The sequence below is a fragment of the Protopterus annectens genome, chromosome 2.part0, assembly GCF_019279795.1.
Source record: "Protopterus annectens isolate FY-2018-M chromosome 2.part0, PAN1.0, whole genome shotgun sequence".
Taxonomy (NCBI): Eukaryota; Metazoa; Chordata; order Ceratodontiformes; family Protopteridae; genus Protopterus; species Protopterus annectens.
This window is the reverse complement of record NC_056728.1, coordinates 766656219-766670946: the sequence shown is the minus strand read 5'-3', so window position 1 is coordinate 766670946 and position 14728 is coordinate 766656219. Positions and strand designations below refer to the sequence as shown.

Genomic DNA, 14728 nt, shown 5'->3' with positions numbered 1-14728 from the left:
GACCGAACCACAAAAGGAGGGGGAGTATCGATATTCATCAAAGATACCCACACCTCCAGGTTGGTGGCAAAGCACGAAGCATCAGAGACTATCCATGTGCAACTAACAGTGGGTAAAACTGCCTTCCAGTTTATAGCCTGCTACAGACCACCCTCCCAAACCCAGGAACCCCACTCGGCCTTCCTGAGAACACTGGAAAATATGAAGGTCTCTCCAAACAGCATTATATTGGGTGACTTCAACTACCCAAACATAGACTGGGAGCATTACTCTAGCTCCAACACCCTAGCCCAAAGGTTCCTAGAATTTATAAACTCAAATGCTATGGAACAACTTGTTACCACTCCCACAAGAGGAGAAAACATACTGGACCTGATCATCACCAACATGGGGACTCTATGCTCCAGACCAGAAGTGTATCCCTCACTGGTAAGATCAGACCATAAACTAATCTCACTGGATATTCACATCCTGACCCCACCCCCTGCCCAGAAAACCACAGTGAAAAACTTCTCTAAAGCAAATTTCACACTCCTCAAAACTGAGGTGGAATCCTTCAAAGCCCCCGGGCCTGTGGAAAATACGGCCCAGACCGCAGAATCCTTTATAAACGCATTCTATGAACACCTTCAGGAATGCATGGATCATGAGATCCCAAATAAAACCAAGACCCAATCCTCCAAAGGCAGATGTCCTGTCTGGTGGACCCCAGCCATAAACAAACTATACAGTAGAAGGAGGAAGCTACTAAATGATAGAGCAAAATCCCAAAAAGGGAAGGCATCACTGATCAGTATTAGCAAAAAACTACGGGCACACATAAAATTGTCTAAGGCCAGCTACGAGAGAAAAATTGCACAGGACACTAAGGATAATCACAAGGCTTTCTTTAGTTATGTTAGGAACCTGGGTAGGAATTCCCAGATATGCTCAGAATTAGTCCAAAATGACAAAAAATACACCAAACCCACAGACATTGCAAACATCCTAGCTGACAGGTTCAGCGCAAACTTCTCCCCCCTCTCCCCACCAAAAGGGCAAATATCTATCCCAGCAGAGTGCTGCCCCCCTGACATCTCAGATGCTCAGGTAAGAGCCGCCCTCTCCAAAGCAAAAAACACAGCATCAATGGGACCAGATGGTGTCCCGGGCTGCGACCTACATGAACTCCAAGAAGAGCTAAACCCAAACATAAAACTACTGTTCAATCTCAGCCTTACTACAGGATATGTGCCCAAAAAGTGGCGTACAGCAACAGTGGTCCCTCTCCATAAAGGTGGTGCCTCAACAGATCCTGGAAACTATCGCCCCATAAGCCTGACTAGCTTGGTCTGCAAAGCTATGGAAAGGATCATCATGGACCTCATAAATAAAGATATTGGGGACCTACAAACACTGGATCCTACCCAGTTCGGCTTTGTTAAGGGCAGATCCTGCCTCTTAAACCTGGTTGATTTCTTTGAAACAGTCACCAAGGCCATTGACGAGGGGAAGGTGGTCCACACAGCCTACCTGGACCTCGCCAAAGCCTTCGATACAATACCCCACTCGGGCATTATAGATAAGCTCACCAGCTTAAATATAAACCCCTATGTCACTAGATGGATTGCAAACTGGCTCAAGGACAGAACCCACATGGTTAGAATTGCTGTAGCCATGTCAGACTCCAAACCAGTTACAAGTGGTGTCCCACAAGACTCAGTCCTGGGACCTCTTGTTCAGTATATATTTCTCGGGGTACAGGCCAACATGGAAGGACTGTGGCTGACCAAGTTCGCAGATGACTGCAAACTGGGCGCCATAATCGACTCTCCAGCCGACACAAGCATCCTCCAAAAGGGCCTCATAGAAACAGACAACTGGTGCCAGAGCCATGGCCTCAAGCTAAATGCAAAAAGTGTATAGTCATCCCCTTTGGTAAAACAAAGTGCCCACAAATTACCACATAGGTGGTAATCCATTAAGTACAGAAGAAGTAATTAGGGACCTGGGGACCCAAGTTGATAGCAATCTCTCATTTGACAACCACGTGGCTAAAGTGGTTAGAAAAACATTTTATATAGCCCACCTAATCATGAAGGGATTCACATCTAGATCAGGGGCGCCATCGTGCCTCTTTACTCATCCCTCATCAGGCCCATAATTGAGTACAATGCCCCTTTTGGGATGTACCTTACCAGACACCTGCAGCAACTGGAAAGACCCAAAAAGTACCTCACCAAGAGGATCAAAGGGCTCAAACAGATGCCATATGCTGCCCGGTTAAAGAAACTCCAGCTCTACTCAGTGGCATACCGCCTGTTCAGAGGCGATCTGTGCCTGACGTATAAAGCCATGTCCAACCCGGAATTAATGGACATGCTGCACCTCAGAAAATCCAAATCCCATCGAGCTATGTGCTCGAGAGACTTGAACTTCAGCACTGAAATAAATAGGACATACTGGAGGGACAGATTCATAACCCAGAGGCTCCCTTCACTCTGGAATAAAATCCCAGTCCAGGTTAGGCAGAGTCCCTCATTGACTCTCTTCAAGAGGAATCTTGATGAGTGGATGGGAGATCGTAGGTTTACCCCGGGTATCATTTCTGTGTCACTGTTAGACAGAGGCACAGTATACTAACCTCGAAAAAGGGCATAGCAAAATAAATTTAAATTGGGTGGCGAAAGTTGTGTCAAGAGTAGACTTAGCTGGTCCCATGGCGTGCACTGTTTTTTATTATTCTCTTCAGTATTATGCAAGACTACTGTTCTCACAGTGTGATTGGACAGGCACTGTTCTTTGATACACATAGACTGCTCGAAATACTGTGATTGAGCAATGTACACATGTTTGCTGGTATTAATCTACATATTTACATACATTTCCTGTACTGTTGAATGACTGTGCTGGATGATATGTTTGTGATAACAGCAACTCAATGTGTATCTGCCATGGCTTAGTGGTAACTCACTTAGACTATATTGTGCATGGTCAGGGGGTGGCAACCTGGGAGTGCGGATTATTTTGTTAATGGGTACAATGAGAGCTGTTGGCTGCAGAGTGACTAAGGCACTGTAGAGCAATTGTAGGTGGGTATGAGCTGGTTTGTGCAAGGCTCAGCATTGCTGACCTATGGTTACGGCATCTTGCACTGAGTTAGCTTCTACATTGCTTAACCAGTGTAGGCATTGCTTACAGCCGCCCAAACAGGCTTCAACCCACTTGCTCCCGCATACCCCCATGCTACTTTATGTATTTAGTTTATATTTGTTGACCGGGACAATCTGATTGGATGCTTGTCCATTTTCAGCGGTGGCCCGGGGAGTAAAGCTCAACATTACAAGTAATATTTAGGTGTTCACATTCATAGAGAGTAACAGGCTTAACATAGCTATGTACCACATTCTTCATGCTTAGTTTACGTTAACATGTCGGTATTATACATGCTTAGGTCACTTTTACATGTCAGGTATGACTGTTGACAAAGGTCAGTTTAAGGTGAAGTGAGATTCCAGTTTAACAGTTCTGGATAGGTTACACTCAGGTATTCGGGTTAGGCTTGGTTATGCCATACCTGTGTGGCAGAGTAGAAGAGAATAGTGAAGGGGTAGGTAGGTAGGAAGGTAGGTAGAGGGGGTGACATTGTAACTGTATAGTAGGCCATTGCAATGATTGGTGTGGGAGCAATAGGGAAGGTTTTTTGGATGTTGAGATTTGTATGCGAGGCAGGACAAGAGGTGTCGGTTTCACTAGTTGATGTAGGGGTATAGAGTGTAAGTTGGGGGGAGGTTCACCAGGTGGTGAGCATGTGCTGATCCAAATGTGCTTGAGGTGTTCCTTCATGTATTTACATGTGTACTGTGGGACAGCTGAGGTAATACATGTGGGTAAGGGGTTCCAGATTCTGCCAATAGAGTTGGGGAAGAGGGTGTTACCTACTTGTAACTTTAAATATTAATAGAAATGAAAAAGAGGTTGATAGGTAAGTGGTGTTAATGGGGCACAATGAGGGAGAGATAACAGGGGAAATATCCAGGGATATACAGGAAGGCTGAAGGGAAGGTCCACAGCTGGCTATTTCTTCTACAGCAACAGCTGTGCATATACACTACATTTGGAGGGAGATTTGGGCACTCACACCCCTGGGTGGGGATGAGAACAACAATAGCTTGTGATGCCAATTAGATCGGCTTACATGCCTACAGTGGGTTGTTGCAACCATGTGTTCTTTGGTTTTATTTAGTGGGTTTTGTAACAACACATCTGGTTATACTGTACTTTGCCATGTAAAATAGACTGTGCTGCAGTGGGACTTGTACCGGGAGTGGCTGCTCGTTAGGCGGCAGCTCTGCCTAATTCACACTATTGCTTACATCCCCGAGGTGGTCCGAATAGAACCACTCCAGCCAACACCTGCACGCCTCGGCCCATAATTTCATACCCATAGTCCCCCCCCACACCTCCTCTACGGCACTCATCTTTACTCTGGGTGCAGGTCAGGTCTAACCACACCACTACACACTGCCCACTCTCCACTTCTCAGGACCCATCTCGTACTTTGTCTCGACCCATGGGTCATCAGGCTTTCCCAACCTTGTAGTCCAACTACATACATGCCCTGCCTTGATAAATCGTTGCACGGACAGGACTCCAAACACCAAAAAAATGTTTGGGTTGTCCCTCAAGGGACGTTCCTGTCTCTGTTTCAAGATTAGACTTAGTGGGACCACAGTGTTCCCCTCACTGGTTGTGTCCTGACTGTAGATTAGAGAGCAGTGGATTGGTTACTTTGTGTGTTTGTTTGTATGTTTCCTCTGTCTGGCTGGGGGGTAATGGTACATGTTACATCTATGTTGATTGGGCCCCTCACCCCCATTTGCACGACCTGTGATCATATGTCATTGTTATGTGCTGTATTATATGATAGATATATATCTGTGTGTGTGTGTATATATATATATATATATATATATATATATATATATATATATATATATATATACACACACACATATATATATATATATATATATATATATATATATATGCATACATATATATATATATATATATATATATATGCATATATATATATATTTATATATATGTGTGTGTATATCTATATATATATATATATATATATATATATATATATATATTATATATATATACATATTGCTGTATATATGTATATGTATATATATATATATATATATATATATATATATATATATATATATATATATATATATATATATATATATATATATATATATATATATATATATATATATATATATATATATATATATATATATATATATATATATATATATATATATATATATATATATATATATATATACATATATATATATATATATATATATATATATATATATATATATAAAAACGACATGTGGATGTATGGTTGTCTGCATATGTATATATCTATATGTGGATATTTATATTTATGTATGTCTATATATGTATACATATACACTACAGAGAGGGAGAGGTATATATCTATTTAGTTATGGGATACACACACACACACACACACACACACACACACACACACACACACACACACACACACACACACGCATACATCTACATATTTAGCTACATGTCCTGTAATGTAGACTGGTATTGCTGGATACTGTTGTTTCTTGTGCATACCGGCCATCCAAAGTCACATGTGAAATCTATTATTAGTACCAGGGAAACATTCATCCCATGCGGGACAACCCAAAAATTGGGTATTCAACTTTCATCTAAAACCAGAGCTGCAAAGGTACCCATGGCTATGTGCATGGACTACAGAGTGTGGCAGACCTAGGATACTTGGGCCGGGACAACATACAGGTTGGATCCTGAGGGGGGGCAATGTGTGGTGGTGTGGTAGCTACAGGCCGGTAACCAGGGAGTGGATGGTGGCTGTGTGTGTGCAGCGGGGGGGAGTGGAACTGTGGGTAATGAATGTATGGGTCTAGGATGGCCTGGTTTGGATGGGCCTGTACTGGTCAGCCCACCTAGAAGGTGAGGGAGAGGGGACTGTGATATCAACATGTGAAACATAAGAGAGGACTAATTTAAATCCCTATTTAAATAAAACACTTACAATGCAATGAGCTTGGTAGTGTATTGCAGGGCGGATGTGTTTGGCTGAAGGGGTATGCCAATTCTTATGAGACTTATATTGTTTGGGGCCTCTCAAGCCCATTAACGGTGCTTGTGGACATATATGTTTCTGTTAATCTACCATTGCTATCTACAGATGTCTGGCCATATATACCTATATGGGTATATATATTTGCTTACATATTTCTAACTGTGACCATATATACCTATGGAGATATAAATATCTGCGGACATATATATAACTTGATGTGTATATGTGGACATATAGGTGTTGACATATATATGTGTAGATGTCAGCATTTGCATGTATATATGTTCATATATTTGTACATATAGGTGTTGACATATATATGTGTAGATGTCAGCATTTGCATGTATATATATTTATATATATATATATATATATATATATATATATATAAATATATATATATATATGACTACATCTATAGATATGTTGTATCCATTTAGATAGTAATATATCTGCACACACATCCATCTAGATTTAGGTATACATTCTCTGTTCTATATTGCATGACTGGGCTGGAGTTATGTTTCTGACAACATATGATTTATGCATATCTGGCATGGCTTAGTGGTAAATCATTTTGTGTATGGTGTGCATGGTCCTGGGTTCGAGCCTTGCAGAGGCTGTTTATTTTGTTACTGGGCAGAACACCATCCGTTGGATACAGAGTGATTAAGGCACTTTAAAGCAGTTGTAAGCGAGTTTGCACGGAGGTAAGCACTGCTACCTTCCGGTCACAGTTTCCTACACCCAGTTAGCTTCTCCTTTGCTTAATCTGTGTAGGCAGTGCTAACCCCTGTGCAAACACACTTCCACACGCTTACTGCTGCTTACATATACTTACTACTGCTTATCTGTGCTTACACCTGCTTACTGCTGTCTTATTCATTATGATACTGACTCTTCACATGTGCATTTCCTGCAGTACTCCAGTTCATAAATATATGTTATTTAGTGGGTTTTGCAATACAAATATTGCTTATACCATGCTTTGCCATGTAAAATAGACTGTGCTGCAGTGGGACTCAAACTAGGAATGCCTGCTCGGTAGGCGAAAGTCCTGCTCACTACACTATTGCTGAGATGTTTCATTTGCATATATCTTCCTTGTTATCCTCATCAGCCTTTTAAGCTGCTTTAACCATAGCTAAGCAATGGGCACACATGCGCACCTACGGTTAGCTGTACTCGGAGTTTTATAAAACAATACAGGGGATTCTTCTTTTGATTCTTATGTCCTGTTGCTGTTGTACACATGGGGGACTGTTGGTGGGGATATGTGGACATGTATGAGTGGTCTCGCTCATTTATTTCCACTTTCTGCTGTTCAACATTGCAGGGGCATGTTTATTCTGAGAGTTATGGTCTCAGACACGCCCCCTGCAGTCGTACACACTCCATGTAAGCCTGGGAGCTCGAGCAGCGCGCTTTCATTAACATGCATGGTACGCTGTCATCCTACTCCTAAGAGGGCACTTCCATGCAGGACTAGACTAGTCCTGCATGGAAGATTAGTAAATCTGGGCATTAGTGTATATTTCTTTGTAATTACATTTAAATTCTCTCAGTTGTGAGGGTCACATTTACAGTCTTTAAACATACAACCTGTAACTCTTTCACAACCAGTACTGATGTGTCTTGACTGTTAAACCCCAACAGTGCATGAATTTATCACTCAGCCACTGCTGGCCTTAAAATCAGTATGGTTATGTATGTGCATTACACTGAATTTTTTAGTAGCCATCAGATGTTTATCTGTTTGCTCTAAAACCTACAAAGCCAATTCATTCTCTTTATTTAGGAAATTAGGATCTCATCTACTTCCATCAAGACACCTCTTCTGTTTGTTTGATATTGATCTCCCATTTTTTCCATGAGCTTTAGTCATTTGCTTCCTCCATTCCCTCATTTGTTTTTCATCCAGCTGGATGTCTGCTACAACAAGAGGATTCCCATTTCTTTTTGACACTTGGGAATATAACTTTAAAATCCAAGTCATAACTCTTGTATTTTGACATACAGAAATTCAAGAATTTTAACTGAGGAAAAAATGCAGATTTTAAAGCCTCTCTCATTTTGAATGTGTCCTCACTTTAAAATATTAATATCCATCCTCACATAGAAGCCACTGCCAAGTAGAAGCTACACTTCCAATGCAACTGACTTGAATAATTGCTACAGCTTCTGTTTGAAGAGGTACCGTGTCTACATTTTCATTCCTACTGTTTCAAGGATTGCAGTTGAAGTCCTTGCACTTTTGACAGGAATGCCAAAAAATTCACATCTGTAACGTGTTTTATTAAACATATAGACTGGTTGTGATCATAGACATGATAATAACATTTTATAATATACTGTTTATTGTTAAGGAAGGTACTTTTAATACACGCTTCATTATTTATAATGTATTGTATTTAAATAGCTTGACTTGTATAGTAATATAACTCTGTTTTAGTTATTTGTATATCTAAATAAGTTGTATTAATTTCTACTTCTCTCTTTTATTTTTTCTTGAAGACCTAACTACTTGAATATATTTAAATTTGCCACTTTCTATGGATTTACTTTTTTTTTTACTTTGATGGACATCTGTGTCCAAGCTTCATAGGTTCATAGGTTTATACTAGGGCGCTGACCCCCTTTTGCAGCCTAGCCAATGATTCCACTCCATTTACCAGGACATGAATCAATACAGAACCTACCTACTTTCACCCTTTTTTCATAAAAGCTAGAGGGTCCAAACAGGGGCATTGTTATGACTGCCTATCCAGTAATGCATGTTATGGAGCTACTTTGCTTAACTTCTAAGGGAAATCTGTTCCATACAAGAGGTATTCTATGTGAAAGATATCGATCCTAACAACAAGTCCTATTTATGTTTTGGTGGAAATTAAGGTCTCTTGAGTGGGTGTTTAGAATGTTATTTGTTTTCTGGATATATATAGGTTGCAAATGACTGGATCTTCCAAGGCTCTATAGATAAGGCAGAGTAACTCAAGGAGGACATGCACTTGATTGTTTTTTTTGTTTGTTTTGTTTTGTTTGTTAAAGAAACTTCAGTCTCTCATGAAGGAAATTATGACTAGTCAAGAACATATTGAGATGGCATTATATCCTGTTCTGCTCTAATAAGTGTGGGCAAGAGAATGACAAAATGCTATAAACTCCAAATTAGCAATTATGTTATGATATACATTCAAGAGTCCGAATCAAACCCATTAGCCCATTACATCAAGCAATACCTTAATACATTGAGCTACTTTTATAACCAATTTTCTTTCTGTGCATCACATGTATTTTAGCACTTTTCATTTTATTTATCTAGAGAAGGTGCCTTTTTTATACTCTGTTTATGAGCAATAGATGTTTTGCTGTTTTTCAAAATGTGTATCTTTATTTGCACATATTTTTGTTACATGCTGTACCTGTGATACTGTCATTTGTACTCTGCTGTCTGTTACTGTCATTTACTCTGCTGTCTGTTTGGCTTCTTGGGTATTCAGTGCACTATTGTATTGAATTGAGAGCTTTATATTTACTGGAGTACATTTAATTGTGTTATGTGTGCTTTACTTGTGTATGTTCTGCAAATTTTTCTCATTTTGTGTACTTTTATGTGTGTATTTTATATTAAAGTTTGTCTCTGTGAAAATTAAATGTTTACTGTCTCTGGTAATGTGAGTATTCAGTACTATCTCTTATCGCAGGTAAGGAAGCTTTACATTTACTGGAGGTGCCATTCTCATTTAAGTACAGTCAATGTTTTTATTATACCTGTTTTTCTTTCTTTTTTTAGGTGCTCCAGCTGTTTGATACTTCATTATGTGTTTATTTATATTATCCGCAGTCCTTGTCATATCTTTCAACTGTCTGTCTGTCTGTTTGAAGCCAGAACTTTCACTAATGCCATTTCTGTGCAGTTCCATTCTACCACCTTTAGACTGTTATAACAGAAAGGTTCCTAAATATCAACTTCACCTTTAAAAAATATTACATTGAGGTTCCTATGTATAAACCTGACTTTTCCTTTCTTAACATTTTTGTTCATAATTGCAGTATTTAATAAAGTGCTTATGTTTATGCTACTAAGTGAGGATAACGTTTCATTCAGCAGCTTCTTACTAGCTAAAGACTTGCCCACAGGTGGCTGCATTTGCCTCCATGATGCAGAGGGATGAAGCCTTGACTGACACCCAGATGACTAGCATTCATTTAGCAGCACTGATGTGGGAGAAGGCAAGACAGATAGAATGGGAATGAATGGCCTTTGCCAGCCAGCTTTCCCTTCCTGAGGAAGTGCTGTTAGCACTGGTTTATCAGAGCCTGCTGTGCACACATTGCCCAGCAGTACAAAGCACTACATTGGAAAGATATCTACTTAGTAGTGTTTCTGCTTCTTACAGTCGACAGCAAGTAATTGAATTCAGGAGTGCTCTGATCACGTTTCCAGCCACGGAATGAATGGGTCATATGGCTGTTACTGGTGGTAGAAGGTACCTGGCTCCTACTCAAAGTGAGGAATGAATGAGTGAGAGAGGATAAAGGAAAGGGCGCCACCGAACACAACACAGGGAATGAGAGGAAAAAACTTGAGAGTTGGTGAACATTAGTGCAAAGGATACTTCATCATAGGTGTTGGAAAGTTTATTTTTACATGTATCTTTTTGCACGCAATTTTGTATATTAAACTTTTATTAGCTGAAGTCAAAAATGTAAGTAATAATAGCTTTTTATTTTAACTCATTAATACCTATGTCGTGTGGAATATCACACCTAGCAGCCTAGACACATCCTGCATTCCACAGCATTTTCTGAAAAATAAACTTAAAAAGCATAAGATAAACAAATATAAATATTTTGTGAACAATAAAAGCTACTAAAACAGTACAAATAGCAATGTTATCAGTAAGAAGTATTATTTACAGTGATAATAATCAGTGTATTCCTATTTTTTCCCATAAATACTTTATTATAATGCACATAATCCCAAATTATATTTTTTCTAAACTTTCACAGATTTTCATATCTTGGAACCTATACACCCTAGAACTATATTGCTAGAATATTTTGTTAACCAGACATAAGCTTTCAAATGACAAAAAGTGCATGTGCAATAAGATATTTACAGAAATATGATAACATATGTTTAATTGTTGTAATTAATGCAAATAATAATGAATATCTCTCAAGATGCACAACTTACAGTGCAAATAGTAAAGACTGTTTCCTTTAACAATAGCATCTAAGGTTTCACCTAATGTCATGCAAAAGTTTGCAAATCACTTGGACTTTGAAGTATTAAGCACATATGGAAATATTACTTATGTTTATAATTACTAACAAACAACTAGCAACATTTCCAGTATAGTGTGATATAAATTATCAGTTTCAATGAATTGTCCTGTCTCCCACATTGGTGCTTCACACCATACACCTCAACAGAATGTAGGTCTTTCAGTTATGAAAATGTGAACATAAATATGAAAATATGAATAATAACTAGTAAAAAAGATTACTTTCTCCACTACTGGACATCCTAGACTAGCAATTGTAGTGCCATCTTGTTATAATTTCTCGACCTTTCTAATACTGCCTGTTATTAGCTAGTTAAAGAAGCCAGACCCAAAAAAGTTCTGGTCACCATAAGGAGGTATGTGTGTGAACTAGAAGCATACAAAAAAAGGTATTTTAAGCTAGAATGAGTTAAGAAATGCAAGATAAAGATGAACTAAGAAAGACAAAGTAATACAGTGGCATAACTTATAGTAGCTACAATGGAGGATATGAACAAATGAATCCAAGTAAGCCAGCAAAATAACTCATGAAAAACTAATCCAAGTGTAAAACAACAGAAGATGATCCCATGGCAAAACATATTTATTAAAATTTGAACGTACTTGTAAAGGCACTAAAAACAAGAGATGAGCGCTTTTGGCTTTTCGCCTTCTTCATATCTGCATTTACAAATATAATACTCAGTTAAATACTAAAATCATCCAATAAAATTTAAAATGCATCATCTGTAACATCGGTGAAAAGCCGAAAGCACTTATCTCTTGTTTTTAGTGCCTTTACAAGTACGTTGGAATTTTAATAAATACGTTTTGCTGTGGTATCATCTTCTGTTTTCTTATACTACAATGGAGGATACATTGCATCCCTATATGCTTTATGCAGTCTCCAGAAAAAGCTACATTCAGAAATATCAAACTTTAATTGTTATATTGATCCTTAGTAACATTTTCTACCACATTCAGTAAGAAAATATGCAGTGATAAAGCTAAATCTGTATATTTTGCCATTTTGCAAGATGAATAGTTAGAAACACTATTGTTTGTCATTCACTGTTTTTGAGCACAAATTATAATTTCTCTGTGATAATTTTCTGATGATGTTGATTTCAATATGCTGCATGTTTTTTATTTTTTTTTTTGATTTTTTTTGTTTTTTGTTTTTTTTTTGCAGGTGCTGTACTGCAATGTCTGAGGTCATGTGATGGAGAAGAGGGAAAAGGTTAGTTTATCTCAAACAATTAACTTTTTCTGAGTTTTTGTGATCTTAGAGGTAGTATGTAAGGAGACTGAAGGGGTTTAAAGGGCTGTGAAAAAAATATATTGTTTTGTAGTTTTGGCCAGTTTTTGTTTTTGCAGTGTGTTACATGCCATGTTTTTCTGATTTGGATGTTTTTCTCTGATGTTTTCCGAGTACCTGTCAAATCTTTGAACGCTCAAAATTTCGAACATTACATGGTCGAGACCAAACGTTTGAAATTTTGAGTACCCGAAGATAGACTTTCAACGGCACCGTATGGCACAGATAGGGAAAATTTCCCTTTTCTGCACTGAAGTGCGGTCTCGGAGTTGGTATATTTAAGTAGGGGGTGTGTGGGGGGAGCAGCCCCCCCATGTGGGAGGTGCAGGGGGGCTTGCCCCCCTGCCTACACTGTTAAAGTGTTTTTTTCTGGGGGGTTTTTTGTTTTTTTTTTTATGTTCGAACATCCAAATTTTGAACATTTGGTCTCGACCCTGTAATGTTCGACATTTTGAATGTTCGAACATTTAACATAGACCCTGTTTTGCACCTTGACTAAGGGGAGTACATTATTTCATTATAGAATCGAGGCGCTGCTACTTAGTTATTATTACTACTGATCTTATTTTGTCTCTTTAATAATGATCTCATCAGCCTTTTCTTTTTACTTTAAAACAGTCTGATTCATCATCTGGTAGTTTCTAAAAACAACTTCTTCCTGTAACCCATTTATTAAGTCTGCTTTCTAACTGGAAAAACAGTACTATGACTATATCAGATAACACTTAATGTCATTTTTATGCCATAACATTGTATGCTTCTTCCACTGGATTTGGTACATTTTGGTTATATATCCAGATATTTTTTAGAGAAGCTCAATATTATTTCTACGGCCTTATTTTGCTGATCTTCAAGTATCACTGATTGTTGAGAAATAGTTAATATGAATCTCCATTAAACATAAACATATATGTGGCCATTTCGTAGTTTACCACAACCCTCAGGTAGTTTTTTTTCTTTCTGGAAAAGATATTGTGCAAAACAAATGTGCTATAAACAAATTTTGAAAAGCATCGACTGTTTCAAACACTGGGTTTTGGAATGTATGACAAGACTACATCAATGGGCCTGTGGGTTTCTGTTTCTGTGAAAATATTTATGTGGGATTGAGCACTTAAAATGCAAATGGAATTTAAAAATATCAGACTACAAGCAAAAATATAAAAACATTTAGAAGCACATTGTCAGCCTATGATATTATATGCCTCCCACCTGCATACCCAGGTATGCACATTGTCAGCTTATGATGTTATACGCCTCCTACCTGCATACCCAGGTATGCACATTGTCAGCCTATGATGTTATACGCCTCTCACCTGCATACCCAAGTATGCACATTGTCAGCCTATGATATTATATGCCTCCCACCTGCATACCCAGGTATGCACATTGTCAGCCTATGATGTTATACGCCTCCCACCTGCATACCCAGGCATGCACATTGTCAGCCTATGATGTTATACGTCTCCTACCTGCATACCCAGGTATGCACATTGTCAGCCTATGATGTTATACGCCTCTCACCTGCATACCCAAGTATGCACATTGTCAGCCTATGATATTATATGCCTCCCACCTGCATACCCAGGTATGCACATTGTCAGCCTATGATGTTATACGCCTCCCACCTGCATACCCAGGTATGCACATTGTCAGCCTATGATGTTATACGCCTCTCACCTGCATACCCAGGTATGCATATTGTCAGCCTATGATGTTATATGCCTCCCACCTGCATACCCAGGTATGTCAGGTATTCAACTGCCTCTATTTCTCCTGGTCCTCCTTTTCCCTTTTGTGCCCCCCAGTCTTATTGACTTTGTTGTCTTTCTGTTGCAACTAGGCCTGAATATTGGCATCACCTTTGATTTGCTGCATAACCCACAACTCTGCCACCTTTTGTGTGACTTCTCCATTTATGAGTATGAATAGTTGATGTTCTCTTCCAATGCAGATGGAGTATTTGAAATGTTCATTTACACA

General features: G+C 38.7%; 1 protein-coding gene across 1 annotated transcript in view; it reads left to right on the top strand.

Moving 5' to 3' along the window:
• GLIS3 (GLIS family zinc finger 3) overlaps window positions 1–14728 on the top strand; it is a 1687591-nt gene that overhangs the window by 1428792 nt on the left and 244071 nt on the right. The window contains exon 8 of the mRNA XM_044061079.1: window positions 12620–12667. Within this exon, the coding sequence (XP_043917014.1) occupies window positions 12620–12667 (48 nt within the window). The remainder of the gene's footprint in view (window positions 1–12619; window positions 12668–14728) is intronic.